The sequence below is a fragment of the Phacochoerus africanus genome, chromosome 1 (assembly GCF_016906955.1).
Source record: "Phacochoerus africanus isolate WHEZ1 chromosome 1, ROS_Pafr_v1, whole genome shotgun sequence".
In the NCBI taxonomy this organism is placed as follows: Eukaryota; Metazoa; Chordata; class Mammalia; order Artiodactyla; family Suidae; genus Phacochoerus; species Phacochoerus africanus.
The window spans coordinates 202233935-202254374 of NC_062544.1; the positions used below are offsets into that span (position 1 = coordinate 202233935).

The window sequence follows — 20440 nt, forward strand, 5'->3', positions numbered from 1 at the left end:
ATTTGGATTATATGTGTATGAAGAACAATTCAGAGATTTTATCTTGTGAAATTTTCTGAGTTTTGTTTGATTTGGGATTTACCTCAATTTCTCTCTTAGAGTTCCTAGTATGTCCTGACTGCATGTTGGTTTCTCCTTGGAGAAGGCGCACCGAGCCCCAAAGCTGGTTCAGGGCAGCAGAGAAACAGTTTCCATTGAAGTCTCTAGGGGGAGCCGAGGAAGCCACTGATCTAGCCTGCTCTCACCTCGGTAAATGCATTATTGGCCTTCCAATTTTTTTTCTTTTTTAAAAATCTTTTTAGGGCCACACCCACAGCATATGGAGGTTCCCAGGCTAGGGGCTGAATCGGAGCTGCAGAAGCTGGCCTACACGAGAGCCACAGCAACACGGGAACCGAGCCATGTCTGCAACCTACACCACAGCTCACAGCAATGCCAGATCCTTAACCCACTGAGTGAGGCCAGGGATCGAACCTGTGTTCCCATGGATGCTAGTCAGATTCATTTCCGCTGAGCCACGATGGGAACTCCGGCCCTCTAATTTTCTAAGAAAAGCAAAAGAACACCAAGAGCTGGATATGCTTTGGGGTCTATGAAAAACCTGAGAGGATGAAGGAAAGAGAGAAGGTCTGGGGTTTAATCTGTCCTCAGGGTCTACTACTGACTTAAAAAGTCAAAAATACAGGTGGCAGAAAATGAAACTTAGGATTTCCTAGGTTTGCACAGCTGACCAAACCAAATAGCAGTCAGAGCTCAAGCACCAAAAACTCAAGGCAGCAGCACATGGACCACTGAGTCTGTCCATCAAGTGGTAACATGTCTCTGGAGTTGATGATAAATGGCCCCAACTCCCACCAAGGCAGTGCTTCCACGATGTTCCACAAACAGCAGCCAGCAGATCAATCCTTAACCATTAACTCCAGATGCCCGAGTCACAGACCCAAATGAAGTGGTGTAAAGTTTTGAAATGAACACTGTGGCTTCTTGGTGGTGGTATATTCAAGGAAAGTCTGAAGCTTAACATGCCTTACTTCCCAGTTCTCTTCCAAATGATGATTTTAAAAATTAAGAACAATATGGTTCTTTTGTCCTGAGCCAAAAATTACAAGGCCATTTTTATTCCCAAAGGTGTTCCTGTGGCATCTAAAAATAGAGAGATTTATGGGAAGGAAGAGATTTGGCAACGCCTCTCAATTTCCTAATTTTAGACCTGAGTCTTCAATAAATTCTAATTCTCTCCTGAGGTTGCTTATTTGACCTTGTTATCTCAGTACCCAAAGGGGATGACTTATTATCAACAACAGGTCCAGTATGTGCTGTCCTAATTCATTAGCATTTTAGAGAAATGCCAAAGTAAACAACCCCAAGGGTGCTGACCCTACATCAGTGAAGGTAAGAATTCAGCTTATCTACCGAACCTCCTTGAGTAAGTGAGTTCAAATGCCATTTCTGAAGAAGGGGGTGGGGGCAGTTTTGAAGACTAGTCTGAACACTGTGGTTATCTGAAATTTAAAGTAGTACCAATTTTTTTTTTGAAATTGCTAAAAACTAAAGGGGAAATGGCAACATTACTTTTAGAGTGATTAAAAAAAAAAAAAAAGTCCTATCTAGGTCAACTAAATAGTTAAAGCTGTTTTTATTTAGAAAGAGGGGCAACACAAATATAAATGGGCACTAATTATGGACACTGATTGTTTTTAGGATGCAAAAGCTTAAGGTTAAAGGTAGGACAAAGCACAGGAAAAGATCATGGGATTAAATGCATTTCCTTCTCAGTTACTGTCTTAATGGGTCAAGAAGGGAAATTTTATCTTTAGCCAGCTGGCAGATTGCAGAGAGAAGCATTATTCCAGAGTAAGTACCAAAAGTGGGGGAAGATGCTGAGAAATGAAAAAACGTGAGCAGTAATCATGCCTATAGACCATCGTCAGAAGGGGACTCTGAATGCACCCAGAAGAGATGACAGTGTGGAGTAAGAAAGATGGAGGATGACGGTGCTGAGGCTGATGAAAGCACTATCATTGACTAAGTGCTCACCATTTGCCAACCCCTGTGCTTGTATAAAATCTGTATGAACTAAAACAACAGGTTTTAGTGCCCATTTTCTTACCACCACGCTGCAGGGCCTCTGGGCCCAGTGTAGTCAGTGAGGCGGCTCGCACAGCGGAGCTGCCCCTTCTGCAACAGGGAGCACACAGTGTCATGGGAGAACAGAAGACCAGAAGCCTCCAGAGCTCAGTCCCTGATGGAGGATCTAAGAGGCCCGCCTGGCCTGCAAATGCAGCCCGAAGCACGTGGGTGCCAAGGTCCTCACCTGACGGTGCCACTGAACAGCACTGGCTCTTGGGGAATGATGGAGAGTTTGCTCCGGAGGTCAGCCAGGCCAATGTCACTGATTCTCACGCCGTCGATCTTGATGCAGCCTCCAGATAACTCCACCAGGCGGAAGAGGGCCATCCCCAGAGAGGACTTTCCTGATGAGTCAGAAGACAGGCAGACAAGCTGTTCAGTTAGCAACCTCTGTGAAGACAAAACTGGTTTATTCTCAGGGCAAAATCACCTATTTTTCCATTTCTGTTCAATCATTATTTTGATGGATTAACTCAGATAATGTCTAAAATGATAGCCAGACACACAAAAAGAAAAGCCATGGACCTTCCTGAGCTGCCAAGCATACACATTTACATCACATAGCTCCAGCCCGAGGAGTAGGAGGGACGTGACAGCCTCCCAGGAGTGAAACGGAAAACTGCCTCCTTTTCACCTTAGGAACAGGTTCCACAGTTTAATGCTTCTCAGTCAAAGTGAGGAGACCAGAGAGCAAGGAGCTAGAGGCAAATCAGAGGACAAGTTGTCTTTTCTCTCTGCTGTCCCCTTATCCTCGCTGAGAGAAACAAGATAAGGTTCCCATCAGCGTGGCAGCGCTAGAAAATGGAAGAAGTTCTTAGGTAAACACACAAGGGAGGGAGGTTTGGGCTTGAGGGAATGAGTGGCTGAAGATTCTCTACCGTGATAGGAAACTGTGGTAGAAAAGCAGTTTTGGGAGTTCCCCGGCTGCCTAGTGGGTTCAGGATCCAGTATTGTCCCTGCTGTGGTGGGGCTTCTATCCTTGGCTTGGGAACTTCTGCGTGCTGTGGTTGTGGCCAAAAAATAAATTAATTAACTAAAAAGCAGGTTTGGGGAAATAAAATAATGAGTTCCCTATCATAGTGATAAACAGAATAGCTTTTCTTAATTGACTCTTCATTTTAAAAATTACAAAAGTCATTCAAGCAGATAACATCAATCTCCCATAATCTCACTACCATTTTTGGGGGGATACATTTCCTTCTAGTTTTTTCCTCAGAGTTTAGACCATACCAGAGATATATATATATATTTTTTTTTTGGTCTTTTTTCACTTTTTCTAGGGCCACACCCGAGGCATATGGAGGTTCCCAGGCTAGGGGTTGAATCGGAGCTGCAACCACCGGCCTACACCACAGCCACAGCAACGCCTGAGTGAGGCCAGGGATCGAACCCGCAACCTCATGGTTCCTAGTCGGATTCATTAACCACTGGGCCACGACGGGAACTCCCAGAGATACAATAACTGCTTTTTCCACTTAATATTACATAGCAAGTACTCAATCATATTATTACTTTTTTCAAGATAAAGTTTCAGTGGCTGCAATAAATTCTATACATGGAGGTACTCTTCCTTATTTAACCAGTTCCCTAAAGTTACTAGAACCACACTACGGCATACAGTTCAGTGCTCAAACTGCTCCTACCTCACACGATTTCCCTGCAACGGATTTTCAGAATTGAAACTACTGTGTCAAAAAAATATAAACATTTAAAAAGCTCAGTGCTTTACCAAAAAGAAGGTTTGACATAGTCTTGTCTTTCTTTCTTCAATCAGATCCATAGTTTATTTTTTTATTTTATTTTATTATTATTATTATTATTTTGCTTTTTAGGGCCACCTCTGTGGCATATGGAAGTTCCCAGGCTCGGAGTTGAATCAGAGCTGCAGCTGCCGGCCTACACTGTAGCCACAGCAATGCCAGATCTGAGCCGTGTCTGTGATCTACACCACAGCTCATGCCAACACTGGATTAACCCACGGATCGAGGCCAGGGATTGAACCCACATTCTCATGGATACCAGTTGGGTTTGTTGCGCCACTACTACTGCGCCATGAAGGGAACTCCAATTCAGACCCATAGTTGAGACGTAGAACAGCAAGTTGTTAGCTGTTATACCTGTTTTTCTGGTTCTTATTTATTTATTTATTTATTATTTTTTATTTATTTTGTCTTTTTGCTATTTCTTGGGCCGCTCCCATGGCATATGGAGGTTCCCAGGCTAGGGGTCCAATCGGAGCTGTAGCCACAGGCCTACGCCAGAGCCACAGTAACGCAGGATCCGAGCTGCGTCTGCAACCTACATCACAGCTCACGGCAACGACGGATGTTAACCCATTAAGCAAGGGCAGGGACCGAACCCGCAACCTCATGGCTCCTAGTCGGATTCATTAACTACCGCGCCACAACGGGAACTCCTATTTATTTTAAATTACTAAATGAATTTATCACATCTGTAGTTGTATAATGATCATCACAATCCAATTTCACAGGAGTTTTCCTGGTTCTTGACCCTCCTTCCCTCCTCTGCCTCGATGTTCTGGAAACCCTCCCATGAAGGCCTTGTGACTGTGTCCATTCAGCAGTGAATGAGGTTATAAATACCCTGCCTCACCCTGGCAACTGTAGCCACATCCTTGTCATTGAGATGTAACCCCTGTCAAGCAACCTATGGGAACTCCGAGGGTCCATCTACCGGAAACAAGTTGGGAACCCTGAGTCCACATAGCAGGACAGTCTTGATGGGTCCTCTCCTCCTAGAAGTGAACTGGTTTCTTCAGGATTGGGGGGTTTGGTTAGTGGTCCCTCATTCAGGTACAAAGAAGGAAGTAGAGACTCTGGACCTGTGGTTCAAGGTCTAAGCTAAGGAAAGAATGGTGCCCAAATAAAGGGATTAAGTTGTTCCTCTTCAATAAAAGATCTGAAGCTAGACTATCTGTGTACTGATGGAATGTGGTGTAAAAAAGGGCAATGGGAGTTCCTGTCGTGGTTCGGTGGTTAACAGATCCAACTAGGAACCAGGAGGTTGTGGGTTCGATCCCTGGCCTTGCTCAGTGGGTTAAGGATCTGGTGTTGCCATGAGATGTGGTGTAGGTCGCAGACAGAGCTTGGATCCTGCGTTGCTGTGGCTCTGGCAAAGGCCAGTGGCTACAGCTCCGATTAGACCCCTAGCCTGGGAACCTCCATATGCCACAGGTACGGCTCTACAAAAGACCAAAAAAAAAAAACAAAAAATAAAATAAAATAAAATAAAAAAGGGCAATGATGTCCTCACAGTGGCTACAACCATGGCAGAGTCAGGGTTCCATAAGTCTCGGAAGACGCTTCTTAGGATTAGAGTTTAGACTTTGTGAGTTGGGCTATTTATAATTATTTTATTTTTCTATTTATGCCTCTTCTATAACTGCTTATGGGTCAATAAAATCTTGGAGAAAATTTTCATCTGTCTTACCCATGTTAAAGGGAAATCACAGGAAGGGAGGCCAGTCAGGGCTTTCAGGAGAGTAGTGCACCCCTGGGAGCCAATGCAGCAGAGCGGAATCAGGGAGAGAGCAAAGTAAGAGCCTGGGGACAGTCGCCATCCTCGGCTGGGCATTCTCTTTCCAGTGTAAAACCCTAGAGGCAGTATCTTGTGGTGACATGAAGTAATTCGTCCAAAGAGGAAGCAGGAAATGGCTTTTTCTTTTCTTCTTAGCAGGTTCTTTAAAGCAAATTGGCCAGAAAAAGCCTTTTTTTTTTTTTCTTTTTTAGGAGCAAGAAAAGAAGCTAAAAGAGTTTTGGTGCCAAGGAAGCACGGAGCCCAGAAAGCTAATGAGAAGTGACTCAAGAGACCTTTTACACAAAGGTAAACAAATTAGTGAAAGAAGACAAGACAATGTTTGAAATGTTATTTAGGAAGGAAAGAAACACATGAGTCAAGTCTTGACTCCAAATATCTAAGGGGCATATAGTAACATACTTCTAAGAATAAGAATGAAATGAACTAAAACAACGGTCTAATCTCTGTCAGATCAAGAAAGTAATTTCCATCTTCAAAGAAACATAGGTTCCTTTTTTTAGATCTGTGTTGGTTTCTGATAAGCATAAGGCTAAACTGGCGATACATCACAAAGACCTTAACTTTTTTGTATATTTTGACATCACAGAAATAGGATGTTCACTGCAGTGCTATTTGTAATAGTGAGACTCTGACAACAACCTCCATGTCCTATAATTGGAGCTGAGTTCATATAAATGACAGAGCATCCATAAAACGGAATTTTATATCAGGCTGCAGAGAAATCATGTCATAGAATATCAATTGACTTGAAAAACATCTGGTAGTTTTAAAAGCAGACCATGAAGCAGTGTGTATAAAATGACCTGATTTTTATGAACCCATTGGTTGACAGAAAAAGCCTAACAATATAGTCACCAAAATGCGAGAAATCGCTGGGTGGTGGGGTTATGGGTGTTTCTCCCTTGTACTTTTGCTCTATATTCCAAGTGTTCCGCATCGAGAATGTATGGTTTTATGCTTAGAAAAATCATGAAAGGTTATGAAAGCAGGGTTGACAATAAGCCTCAACAAGTGGTTTCAGAGACCTGAGACACGAATTGCTCATCTAACCAGAATCTGGTTTGAAGGGATTAGAGTGATAGTAAACAGCAAATCATGGGCCAAACTTGACTCTGGTAGGTTCAACTGACCTCCAGAGAAGAGATCCTTACCCGATCCCGTCCGTCCCACGATGCCAATCTTCTCCTTGGGTTTGATGGTGAAGGACACTTTCTTCAGAACCAGGGGGAGATTTTCTTGGTACCTCATCTCTGCATTCTCAAAGGTCACCTCTCCTTCCTGGGGCCAGTCAGGGGAGGGAGCCTTGTTCTTAATTCTGGCAGGTGCTTCCAAAGAGAGAGTCTGGGGAGAGAGAAATGGCCAGTTCAGACTGACTACGGATTCTGGGGGAGCTGTAAGACTTTGTCACAGGGAAGTACAACCAGCACATCTGGGAGTTCCCATTGTGGCTCAGTGGTTAACGAATCTGACTAGGAACCATGAGGTTGCGGGTTCAGTCCCTGCCCTTGCTCAGTGGGTTAACGATCCAGCTTTGCTGTGAGCTGTGGTGTAGGTCACAGATGAGGCTCGGATCCCGTGTTGCTGTGGCTCTGGCGTAGGCCGGCGGTTACAGCTCCAATTCGACCCCTAGCCTGGGAACCTCCATATGCTGCGGGAGCGGCCCTAGAAAAGGAAAAAAGACAAAAACAAAAACAAAAAACAGCACATCTGTACCAAACATGTGGAGGCAGCTGCAGCCCTGCCCCCTTGTTTTGAAAGAGTCCTCTGGCAGTGAATGCTTATGGCCTCTAAGCTAGACAGTCAGAGTGCAAACTGCACTTCACAGTTTACAACAGCTCCTAGGCAGCAGCTCAGGGAGGGCAGGGGTTTTCAAACTGCCTCTGTCTTAAGGAATTCTTCCATAACACTCCTTTGGAGGCCAAGGTGGAGCTAGGGCTTTCCACTTCTCTTCAACCATAGCAGTTTTTATTACAATTCTTTGAAAATACTCCACTTGAAATGGAATACCATCATTTGAAAATCACTGGCCTAAGCCCAAAGGAGGGAAACCAACATGTATTGAACATTTAATCAGGCAGCCTGAGCAACTCTAGTCCCAACTTCAATACGAACAGCTACGTGACCTGGATAGGATTCGTCTTCACTCCAGGTCTTAGTTTCTCATCTGCAAGTTGTGGGGACTGCATTAGATGATAGTGGAAATCCATTCCAGCCTTAAAATGCTGTGTTTAAGGAGTATCCGACATGGCTCAGTGGAAACGAATTTGACTAGCATTCATGAGAATGCAGGTTTGATGATCCCTGGCCTCGCTCAGTGGGTTAAGGATCTGGTGTTGCCATGAGCTGTGGTGTAGGTCACAGCTTCAGCTTAGATCTGGCATTGCTGTAGCTGTGGTGTAGGCTGGTGGCTACAAGCTCTGATTTGACCCCTAGCCTGGAAACCTCCATATGCCTCAGTTTGGGTTTTTAAAGTAGAGCCTTTAAAAGACAAAATAAATAAATAAAATAAATTGCTTTGTTTCATGTAACCATTGGGTAATTTTTGTTATAAATAGTCACATCTCACAATGTTTTAAAACTCTGGTGACTAGTCATGGAGCTTGCAGCCTCATAGGGAAGTAAAGGGCCAAAGTCTGCAGTGCTCTGGCATGAGGGGTAGAAACTGAAGTCAAAAAACTCCATGTTGGGGAGTTCCCATTGTGGCTCAGTGGAAATGAACCCAACTAGTATCCATGAGGATTTGGGTGTGATCCCCAACCTCGCTCAGTGGGTTAAAGATCCGGCGTTGCCGTGAGCTGTGGTGTAGGTCACAGACCTGGCTCAGATCTGATGTTGCTGTGGCTGTGGCGTAGGCTGGTGGCTACAGCTCTGATTTGACCCCTAGCCTGGGAACCACCATATGCCGTGGGTATGACCCTAAAAGGATAAAAAAAACAAAAAACCTCCATGTTGGGATGGGCATCCAGGTTGGGGACTGACAGTGGGAAGCCAGCCCTTGGAAATGTGACTGGTTTGTACAATGTACACTCTGTACCATTGCTGACCACACCCTGACCTCTCCAGCAAGACTCACACCAACAGTGATACTAAGTGAAAGACTACACGCCCTTACATACACATGTAAACTGTCTACAGACCATAGCACTAGGCCCAGAGGCTCGTGTATAAACATGAAGAATAGCTATTAGCAGATTAATTAGAAAGCTATCTGTCATTCTTTCTGATAATAATCATTTATAAGCTTAAGAAATATCCTATGACTGATGAGGTTCATTGCCAAAACAAATGAGGGAGGCATGTCTCTGCTGGAAAATGCAATTTACACAATGTACTAGCTCTCAGTGAAAGGGGAGTTTTTTAAAACTATGTTTGTAATTCAATGTTCTAGTTGGAACTCGGGATGTATTCTTTCCATGTAAATGATGATATAAATACTGATAGTCTCTGAGCAGTTCACAAAATAGGTTAACCAAATGCAAGAATCCTAACTCCTCAGGACTCTGCTTCTCTCTATAGAAAATTGCTTTCAGAGTTCCAACTAGGACACCAGCAAGACGTTGCCCCGTGGCAGGACTGCAGGGTTACTGGGGTAAAGTGGGAAGAGCTAGATGATCTCAGTAGCAACTAAATTAACTGGTTTTTGAACTGTGAATACAGTTTAAAATTAGCTATGGAGCATCTGAAAGTTCAGAAGCCTGGGTCCTGTCCCAGACCTCTTGATCAGAATCTCCAGAGATGAGGCCTGTGTTAGTCTTTGCTTTAAGCTTTGCCTAAAGCTTCTGATGGCCATCCCTAGTTAAGAATGAATGCAGATTTGTTCTTAAGATTTTAAACAGGGGCTTCCTGTCGTGGCACAGCGGAAACGAATCCCACTAGGAACCATGAGATTGCAGGTTCCATCCCTGGCCTTGCTCAGTGGGTTAAGGATCCGTTGTTGCTGTGGCTATGGTGTAGGCCAGCAGCTGTAGCTCCAATTAGACCCTTAGGCTGGGAACCTCCATGTGCCGTGGGTGCAAGCCCTAAAAAAATAAATAAATAAAAGATTTAAAAACAAGACATAGTTTTCAATAGTGTAAGGAAAAATATTACATTAGCTTAACTGAACTAATGAGATATAGAACATCTTGGAAATGAGCTGAGGAAGGTAAGTTCTCAAACACAATTCACAAATCTATTTAGGAAATCTTATGATATTCTCTTCTCCATTCCATTGTGCTGGAGAGACTGCTGCCTCTCCTGTGGGACAAGACAAAGCAGAGAAAACAAGCATCCTCCCTGCACATCCACTGGAGGCAGTACATGGGTAAAACTGCTCCAAGGAGTCAGATCGCAATAAAAGGCCTGTAGCAGCCTGACCTTGATGTAGTGGTTGATCCTCTCCACTGAGGTGAAGCGAGCTTCTGTCTCGGATGCCAGCCGGACGGTAAACTGGAACAGCCCTGTTAACTGATAATGGGAAATAAAAACCCAAGAGAGAATTTATTTTTATTTATTTATTTATTTATTTATTTTGTCTTTTGTCTTTTGTTGTTGTTGTTGTTGCTATTTCTTGGGCCGCTCCCGCGGCACATGGAGGTTCCCAGGCTAGGGGTTGAATCGGAGCTGTAGCCACCGGCCTACACCAGAGCCACAGCAACGCGGGATCCGAGCCGCGTCTGCAACCTACACCACAGCTCACGGCAACGCCGGATCGTTAACCCACTGAGCAAGGGCAGGGACCGAACCTGCAACCTCATGGTTCCTAGTTGGATTCGTTAACCACTGCGCCACGACGGGAACTCCCAAGAGAGAATTTATTAACACACACCAGGCCAAGTCTAGAAAACCTCCTTCAGCTAAGGGACCTCAACTCAGTGATAAGAACCAACGGGGGACATGCAGCAGCTGGTTCTAGGGACTGTGTCATTATCTAAAGATTTAAGACAATGTCTAATAGCCCCCAGTCAATGGCAATTCTCAATGAATTCAGGTGGCATTGTGGGTTTTTTGTTTGTTTGTTTTTTTGTTTTTGGGGGGGCTACAACTTTTCAGGGTCTTTTATTATCTGCTCCAAACGTTCCTCTGGTGGGTTTCAAATGTATAGCATTGTTTCTGTGTTCATGACACTTCTGTTGCACAGTTAGGTTTCTTCCTTCAGTTATCTCTGTGGGCTCTCTGATGACAACAGACTGAATTATTACTCAATTTACTTCTTTTAACATCAACATTGGCATTGTGGTTTTGCTGGCACTAACTTTCCTGTATGCAAAGGTTATTCATCCGTCTTTACCTTCCCAGTAATTCAACTGTAGCCAAGTAACTTCTGGGCTTCATACCTGTACCTACACCTGATGCAGCAGTCACAGCGATAGAGACTATATCAACCATGAGCATCTAGTGAGAATGCTTCTTGGAAGGTCAAATAAGAGAAATGAGGCTGGGCCCGCACTGAACGGAGAACTCCTGTGTGCCTCAGACGGAGGATTCTGACAGTGTATATAAGACAGATTTTGTCCAGCTCCAATAATCAAGCAAGATGTATGTACCATGGACAAAATATCTTTGGGTATCTATGAAGATACATATCTCTTCTTGGACTTTCTTTGGCTACTTATTTCTTTTCATCTTTCCAATGCAGAAAGATGTCAAACATATACAAGTGTAGAGCGGACAGCATAATGAACTCTCATGCATCACACAGCCATCTTAAAAAGTTATCAACTTACAGCCAATATTATTGCATCTATACCACATCCTTTCATATTATCTGGAATCAAATCCCATATAGCCTATCACTGCATTCAAAAATATTTCAGCTTATATCTAAAATATAAAGACTCCCTAAAAACAACCATTGTCACATCTTAAAAAGTTAGTAATCATTCTCTAACATCTTCAAATATCTAGCCAGTGCTGAAGTTCCCAATTATTCTTTGAGCTATTTGAACACCTTCAAGCATCCCTGTTTGAAGGTTCTGGTTATGTAAACCAGAAGGGTTTACATAATGTAACAGTATTGGAAGAAATGGGGGCCTGAAAATAAAATGTACAGAAGAAGCACATTGAGGATATGTATTTCTTAGTAGACTAGAAGAGGCTACAGATGAAAGGGTCGTGAACACAGAAATCTACAAATAAGAATTTTCGAAATCATGTTCGAGAAAAAAATTAAACTAAAATAAGGAGTTCCTGTTGTGGCTCAGCAGGTTAAGAACCTAACTAGAGATGACAAAGTATGTTCCTAGATTATATGCAAATACTATGCCATTTATTTATTTATTTGGTCTTTTTGCCTTTTCTAGGGCTGCTCCTGTGGCATATGGAGTTTCCCAGGCTAGGGGTCCAATTGGAGCTGTTGTCGCTGGCCTAGGCCACAGCCACAGCAACACAGGATCCAAGCCGCATCTGCCACCTACACCACAGCTCACGGCAATGCCGGATCCTTAACCCACTGAGCAAGGCCAGAGATTGAACCCGCAACCTCATGGTTCCTAGTCAGATTCGTTAACCACTGCGCCACGACGGGAACTCCACTATGCCATTTTATAAGGGACTAGAGCATCATGGATAACTGTGAGGATGCAGGTTCGAACACTGACCTCACTCAGTGGATTTAGGATCTGGATTGCCGAAAGCTGCAGTGTAGGTTGCAGCTGCAGCTCAGATCCAGCATTGCTGTGGCTGCGGTGTAGGCCATAGTCTGCGAACTTCCATATGCTATGGGTGCAGCCCTAAAAGACTTAATTAATTAATTAATTAATTAAAATACAAAACAAAATAAACTAACGATCTTTAAAGATACACCTGGGAGTTCCCTGCTGGCCTAGGGTTAAGGATCTGATAGTATCACTGCTCTGGCATGGGTTCGATTCCTGGCCTAGGAACATTCACTTGCCTTGGGCTCAGCCAAAAAAAAAAAAAAAAATAGCACCTATTTCATAAACACATGCAACAAAGTTAAACTCCTTTATTCCTATACAGTCAACCCTTGATATCCACAGGGGATTGGTTCCGGGACACCCACCAATACAAAAAAATCCATGACGCTCGAGTCCCTTATTTAAATGGCACAGTATTTGCACATAACCTACGAACATTCTCCTGACTACTTTAAATCATCTCTAGATTACTTATAATTCCTAATACAATGTAAATACTATATAAATAGTTATAAATACAATGTGTTATAAATAGTTGCCCGCCTGCAGTAAATTCAGTTTTGCTTTTTGGAACTTTCTGGAATTCCTCACTCTCCGCCCCCGCCACCCCTAGGAAATGTATTTGATCTGCAGTTGTTGAATCTAAGGATGTGGAACCTGTGGACATGGAGGGCTGGCTGTGTACCATTTCTGCCTCTCTCCCATCCTCCCATCCCAGCCAAGCCCAGAGGGTTACCGCCAAAGCAAATGGGGAGAAGCTCTAGGAGTCAGAGATGAAACAATGGCTTAGGGTAGACCCCCTGGCAGGCCTCTCGTAGGCCAGTGTACAAGCAAAGAGGGTGCCCCAATCCCAGGGACTCACCTGGACTGCGTAGGAGATGGCAAGCCCCGCGTAGGCTGGGGGAATCTTCCCGTGCATGAGAACAATCATCAGCCCGGTGGTGGTGATCAGGGCGATGCTGATCAGGTCCAGCCGCACTGCCAGCCACCGCATGGCACACGTGAACAAGAAGAAAGGACTCTGGTTGGTATCCAGGAGCTCCTGGTACCTGTGAGGAATAAAGAACACCTAATAGGCAAATACAGTGCCTCACAACCCTGGTTGTGGAGGATGACAGGGCTGTGGTGAATTATGGATGGAGGGCTAACACTGAAGCACTACCCTCTGTAATTCGGAGAATAACAGGGACACTTAAAGGAGTGCAGAGTATTCCAGGCTTCACACATAGAAGGTCATGGGAGTTGTCTGGTTTTACCCTTTCAAAGAAATTGTTAAAGATGTTAGAGAAAAGTATCTACTTCACAGCACAGGGAAATCAAGAGGGGAGGAGACCAAATAAAGAGGCTGTTCAGGAGTTCCCGTCGTGGCTCAGTGGTTAATGAATCCAACTAGGAACCATGAGGTTGTGGGCTCGATCCCTGGCCTCGCTCAGTGGGTTAAGGATCTGGTGTTACCGTGAGCTGTGGTGTAAGGTCGCAGATGCAGCTCAGATCCCGAGTTGCTGTGGCTCTGAAGAAGGCTGGCAGCTACAGCTCCAATTAGACCCCTAGCCTGGGAACCCTCATATGCCGAGGGAGCGACCCTAGAAAAGGCAAAAAGACAAAAAAAAAAAAAAAAAGAGGCTGTTGACGCTTTAGCAAAATGTTTTAGGTCAGGGGTCATTTCCTCAAAGAAAGAGAGGTTACAAAGGCAAACTACAGAAATGGCACAAGACCAGGAAAAGAGAGAATCTTGGACTAAATATGAGAAAGTGGAAATTGTCTGCTGACACACTTGTTTCCCAAGGCCATGGGGCAAAGAATGAGGAAAAGTCAGTTAAACCAGAGCAAAAAGATCTAGACAAGCTTTGTCACTGCAGGAGTGAGGCACCACTGTCACCAGGATCCTCATCTGAAGGTTTGGTGCCACACACAAACAGAACTCCAGAGGAGGTCTTAGTGGGCAGATGTCTTTGCTTTAAAAAAAAAAAAAATCACTTTCTTCCTCACAATGAGATATGTGCACTTTAGAGAATATTTTTAAAATGCAATAAAGAAGAGAGAAATATAAAATTCCAGTATTCTCACTACTCGGTTAAAACCAGGGTTAATATTCTGCTGCACTTCCTCCCAGACTATTTTTCAAAGCACTCACATTTATGTCTGTATGTTCATAAATATGTACATAGCCAGTATATTTTACTTTTTTCATTTAAAGGTATGATGCATTTATCTAAGTTGTTTAACCTAAACTTTCTATTCTAGAGTTCCTTTTTAACATGAATTGCTTAATAATGTCACAGATACAGACACAGCCTTAAAAGGGAGCATACCCATACATCTGCACCTTGCCCTTTCACTAATATACCTTGGAGATCATCCCATATCAGTACCTAGAGAGTGTTCTCATTCTTTTTAAGGGCCATGTAATATTCCACTATATGGGGAAAACACAACTTATTTAACCAGTCCTCTACTTAAGGACATTTAGCCTAGCTCAATCTCTTGTTAACAAAAATCTCCACAATGACTACATATGTACATAATTTCTCATATAAATACTATTCAACAGCTGAATAAAATGTCAGTCTAAGGTCAATGAGTATCTTTTACTATTCCAAAAAAATTTTAAAGCAAAAACTCCATCAAATATAGCCCTTCAGAACCAAAAGCCAACAGACTCCAAATCTGTGTTTTGTCTTCCCATTTGCTCAGAAGGGAGTTCCACCAAGCAACTGAGAATTAATCAGAGATCATTAAATCACTAATACTCCCAGTAATGAGCTTTATAATCCCTAATTCTCACCTTCAAAGGCTTCTTAAATTCTTAATAAATGCTGAGATCGAGCCACCCCATTGAGCCCTCTGGCTTCCATTGACACCAACCTGTGCAGAAATTCCTGCCCTTTGTTGTAGGCATGGATGGTGGCCAGGCCCTGTATGCTGGATGTGATGTGGGAGAGGAAAGGTGACTGTGTGATGTTGTCCAGACGCTTCAGCTCTCGGATCAGGACCCTAGAGAGAGAATGAGTTCCGTGTCAGAGGGGTAGACCAGGAACTCTGGCTTCATCCTTTGCCCTGACAGACACAAAGACGTCCTGTTTACCTGGAGACCATGTGCAAAAGTGAAAAGAGGATGCCAAGGGGCCCCACCGCCACAAGGAACCACGGGAAAACTCCTGCGATCATTCCAACACAGAAGAACACCAGGATGACATTCTGGATGAACATCTCAGCCTGGAACGGCAGGCGCACATCGACTGGGGAGATCGTAAAGGAACACGTGTCAGATGCTGGAATCCACAAACAGGGAAAATGGAGCCCAAAAGTTGTTGTGTTTTCCCTTTTTTTTTTTTGGTCTTTTTGCCTTTTCTAGGGCCGTGGCATATGGGGGTTCCAGGCTAGGGGTTGAATCGGAGCTATAGCCGCTGGCCTACACCAGAGCCACAGTGATGCCAGATCCAAGCCGCATCTGTGACCTACACCACAGCTCACAGCAACGCTGGGTCCTTAACCCACTGAGCAAGGCCAGGGATCGAACCTGCAACCTCATGATTCCTAGTCGGATTTGTTAACCACTGCGCCACGACGGGCACTCCTGTGTTTTCCTTTTTAAATGAGGATCCCTAAATTTCCTATCTGAAATTTGTGATTTTTATCTTTTAAACAGTCGGATCAAAGAAAAATCTGGAAACTTGGTAGCTTTAATTTTTCTTGTCCCAAGAACATTTAAGTGATCTTTCTCCTCCGTGCCCTCTTTGCTGGTTCACTATGCTCCCCATCCACTTTATTTATTTATTTATTTATTTATTATTTTTATTTTTATTTTTTGTCTTTTTGCTATTTCTTGGGCCGCTCCACGGCATATGGAGGTTCCCAGGCTAGGGGTCGAATCGGAGCTGTAGCCACAGGCCTACGCCAGAGCCACAGCAACGCAGGATCCGAGCCGCGTCTGCAACCTACACCACAGCTCACGGCAACGCCGGATCGTTAACCCACTGAGCAAGGGCAGGGACCGAACCCATAACCTCATGGTTTCTAGTTGGATTCGTTAACCACTGCGCCACAACGAGAACTCCTGCCCAACCACTTTAAACATTCCTTCCTCTTTACAGAGTAGCATATGCTCATTGTAAAATATTTGGAAAAATAAGTATGCAAAAACTTAAATATATAGCCTTCATTCTTACCAATACGACATTTAAGGAATTTTTCATCATGGAAAATTGTAAATATACACAGAGGTTAAAAGAGTAGAAAACCTCTGGTAGTTATCAACATTTCCTTCATCCTTTTTTGGACATTTCTTCCCCCTACCTATTTTCATGCAAATCACAGACATGTTGATACCACTGGGGGTTTTTTGGGGGTTTTTTGTTGGTTTTTGTTTTTGGTTTTTTTAGTCTCTGTTCCATTTGTGTGTGCGTATGCATGTGAGTTTAACAGAAACAGGTTCACGTCATGCACTGTTCCATGTATCAGTGATGGATTTGATCTATTACCTCTGGCTGTGGCTTTATACTGGCCTATCAACATTTCAAACAAACTCCTTCTATGGAGGCAACATAGTACAGCAGTTAAAAACATGAGCTCTGGAGTCAGAAAGATGTGGGCTGAACTCCCAGCTTGTTATTCACTAGATGCAATCTTGGGTAAGTTAATGAACTTTTCTAGACATCAGCTTTCCCATGTATTCAATGGGTGAAAGGATACCCACCTCATAGGGCTGCTGTGAGGATTAGGATAATGCATGTGGGACATTCTGCACCCTGCTTGTCACAAAGTAAGCCCTCAATAAGTGTCAGGCAGCATAACTATCATTAAGCCTATGGGAGTAGAGTTAACTTTTTGATAACGTGGGAGTTGGGGCACAAACCCTCCGTGCAGTTGAAAATCTGCATATAACTTACAGTCAGCCCTCCATGTACGTGCTTCCTCATCTACAGATTCAAGCCACCTGTTGTTCGAGAGTCAAGCGTATTTAAGTTCTGGTGTTGGCGCAGCCCATGAAGCACCCAGCAAGCCTGTGAGAGGCTGTAGGTGTCCAAGAACCTATGTACTACCCACAAGTCAGTATGTGTTTTGGCCTCTCAGATGCCCCTGACCAAAGCCTTTATGGTGATTCAATCCTCTGAACTGGTTTTCAGGTTAAATAAGATCAAAGAACTCAGATGAAAGGTGAAAAATCAGATAGGCACTTGGGCTAAAGAGAAGTTGCAATGAGGAGAAAATGCCAAAACCAAATATAATCAAGAAATGCAAACGTCAGTAGCCACTGGGCTCCCAGAATCTAAGGCTGGACAAATCTACCCATCTGGCGAGTCACCTGGAAGGCGGGAGGGCACAGTGAGCTCCGGCTTGTGCCCCAGACCACAACAGAGAGAGGCAGTGAGAAGCTGTGAGAAATACCTTCATCCATGTCTTTGGAAAACCTGTTGAGAATCCTCCCCGTGGGGGTCGTGTCAAAAAACTTCATAGGGCTTCGAAGGATCCTTCGGAAAAGCTCATCGTGGAGCCGGGAGGAGGCTCGCAATGTGCCCTGAGAAGCAGAGCACAAAGCCATCAGGGACCCAGCGACTCAGGCAGGCTCAGTTCCCACCCCACGGCTCACACCTCCATGGGACATCCATGCGCAAAGCTGGAGAAGGCCAAGTGGCCGTGCAGGAAGGAGGTGGCTAATAGGTAAACCTGAGGCTAATGGGATGGAGGTCATTTCAGCGAGGACCATCCTGCTTCAGAGGAGCTCCAGGATTCCAAATAAACCCGAGACTATCAGGGGGAAGCCTGACCACATGGCCACTGGGGAGAGGAGGAGCACAGGCCCTGGTGCACACCTTGACAAAGACCACTCCACGAACGGCTTTCAGGATCAGCATGACTGCCATGGAGAGGGCATAGATGCTGGCATAGTACTCCATGAAAGGATTGTCCTTCATGCTGTTGCTCACAGACGTCCTGTTTTCTTGAGTCACTGTGGTGTTCTGTTTGGAGGCAAGGCTCTGTGACGCAAGACTGCGAGGCACTGCCAAGGACCCCTCACATCAGGGCCATTCTCGGCTTAAGACAGGGTGTAGGATAATGACTCTGGGACCCCAATGAGGCAAAAACCCAGCTAGGCTTTGTCCACTCCCTCTCTCCTTTCTGTAATTTTTTTAAAAGTAAGCTATAGTTGATTTACAATATTGCAGCAATTGCTGCTCTACAGCAAAGTAGCCCAGTCATACATATGTATACATTCTTTTCCTCATATCATCCCCCATCACATTCTATCCCAAGAAACTGGACACAGTTCCCTATGCTATACAGTCCTCCTTTTCTTTCTTTTTTTTTTTTTTTTGCTTTTTAGGGCCACATCCACAGCGGCATATGGAGGTTTCCAGGCTAGGGGTCCAACTGGAGCTACAGCTGCCAGCCTATGCCACAGCCACAGCAACGCAGGATCCGAGCCACGTCTGGGATCTAAACCACAGCTCACGGCAATGCCGGATCCTTAACCCACTAAGTAAGGCCAGGGATCGAACCCACAAGCTCATGGTTCCTAGCTGGATTCTTTTCTGCTACGCCACGATGGGAACCCCCCGCCTTCTTTTCTAATAGATGAGAGCAGACAACCTACTAATGCTACTGAGAAGCTCTACTGCTCCGTAAGTTGGTCAGGGAACAACTACCTACTGAGGGACTCATCTCTTTGGCCCTGGGTAATCCTTGGCCATTATTTCTTCCAACTGAAAACTAGAGCAGTTTCCCTAAGAATAGCCAGGGAATGTGGAGGGATGGTCATTATTTTTAGACATATACTCTTTCCATTGATGAGGACCCTTACCCCACTTCCTTGCTTGATCCAGTAGCTCAACCACCAGTTGCTGAAGGCAGTGCTGCCCACGTTCAGCATGAAAAGGGACAGAATGACCAGAAATGCCAAGGGGCCCCCAGCAGCCTGGATGTAGACACCATATACTGACCAGGGCACAGAACCCTGCCCCTTTTCTTCCATTTGCACGAGCTGCCCTAGGTAAGGAAAAAAGAAACACGAACTCAGAAAGGAAAAGGTGCTTTTCCAAAAAACTAAGTCATCTGTAGAAGAGCAGAATCAAAGAGAGCCTATGCTTTCACAAAGTTCTAGATTAGAATTATTTCCCCTTCATCAGCAGCATTCACTTATCCAGTTAACATGTACGAAGCACCTACTATGAACCGGGCCCAGGCTGTGGCCCCAGAGCAGTAAAGAGAATGAAGACCAGGTCTTTGCCCTGAGATCTGGCTGAGGACCCTTCCATAGTCTAGTAGGACCAGCAGAGATATAAACACACAGTTACAATAAAACGTGCCAGCTCCAATGCCAGAGCCATTTTCAGGGCAGCATGGGAACATTCCAGGAGGTGCACCTAACCTACGGGGGTGGGGGGCTGGGAGGGCCTTAGCAGGGAGGTTTCAGCTTGTAAGGTAAGCCAGAGACAGCCAGGTGGAGAAACAGCAAATCAGTGTATAGAGACAACCAGTTCAGCATTGCAGGAACATTCTATGGCCTAAGGAGTAATGGAGATAAGGCTGATTAAGATTAAGCAGGCTGTGGTCAGAGGATAAAGGCATTTGAACTCTATCCCTCAAAGAAGAACTTCTCAAGAGAATGTGTGTGCAGAGATTTGACTGGCCTTACTGTGTTAGTGGGCCTGTGATGGGCCAGACCAGCCAGCTCTGGTGGTCAGCAGCTTCTTCTAGGCATCCCAAGGTCTCGTACAAATAATGGCATTTTCTATGTGTGCCCTCTCAGGAAAAAGATTAGAAAATGCTGCTTTGAAATTGGGAGGCCACTGAAAAGGCCTCAGGCAAGAGAGTTGGTTGGTCTCCTATTTCTAACTAGATTCCCCAGTTGTTTGCGTGCAGGACTTAAAAGGAGGCAGCTGTAACATGCCACGTAGGGGCTGATAGAGGCCAGAACCAGGATTGTGGCGATGGGGATGGAGTTTCAGGTGGTCAGCTCAGTAGGATGGGGTGACTGGCTGGAGGAGGAGAGAAAAGATTCAAAGAGCTTCCTAGGGGCTACCTGGGGTGGTCAGGTGATTGACAGTAATGAGAGAATGCAGAGAAACAGCCCCATAGGAAGCCCCTGCCTCTTCATTACAGGATGTGTAATT

The 20440-nt window shown here is 44.6% G+C and overlaps 1 protein-coding gene across 4 annotated transcripts in view; it reads right to left on the reverse strand.

The window, feature by feature from the left end:
* Positions 1 to 20440, reverse strand: part of ABCC5 (ATP binding cassette subfamily C member 5) — an 88311-nt gene that overhangs the window by 11363 nt on the left and 56508 nt on the right. For all 4 annotated transcript variants that reach the window (XM_047787619.1, XM_047787610.1, XM_047787636.1 and 1 more), the window contains exons 18-26: positions 19129 to 19313; positions 18140 to 18286; positions 17715 to 17844; positions 15412 to 15565; positions 15192 to 15320; positions 13189 to 13375; positions 10045 to 10134; positions 6840 to 7029; positions 2315 to 2474 (exon numbers count right to left, since the gene is read on the reverse strand). In XM_047787619.1, coding sequence (XP_047643575.1) covers positions 2315 to 2474; positions 6840 to 7029; positions 10045 to 10134; positions 13189 to 13375; positions 15192 to 15320; positions 15412 to 15565; positions 17715 to 17844; positions 18140 to 18286; positions 19129 to 19313 — 1372 coding nt within the window. The remainder of the gene's footprint in view (positions 1 to 2314; positions 2475 to 6839; positions 7030 to 10044; positions 10135 to 13188; positions 13376 to 15191; positions 15321 to 15411; positions 15566 to 17714; positions 17845 to 18139; positions 18287 to 19128; positions 19314 to 20440) is intronic.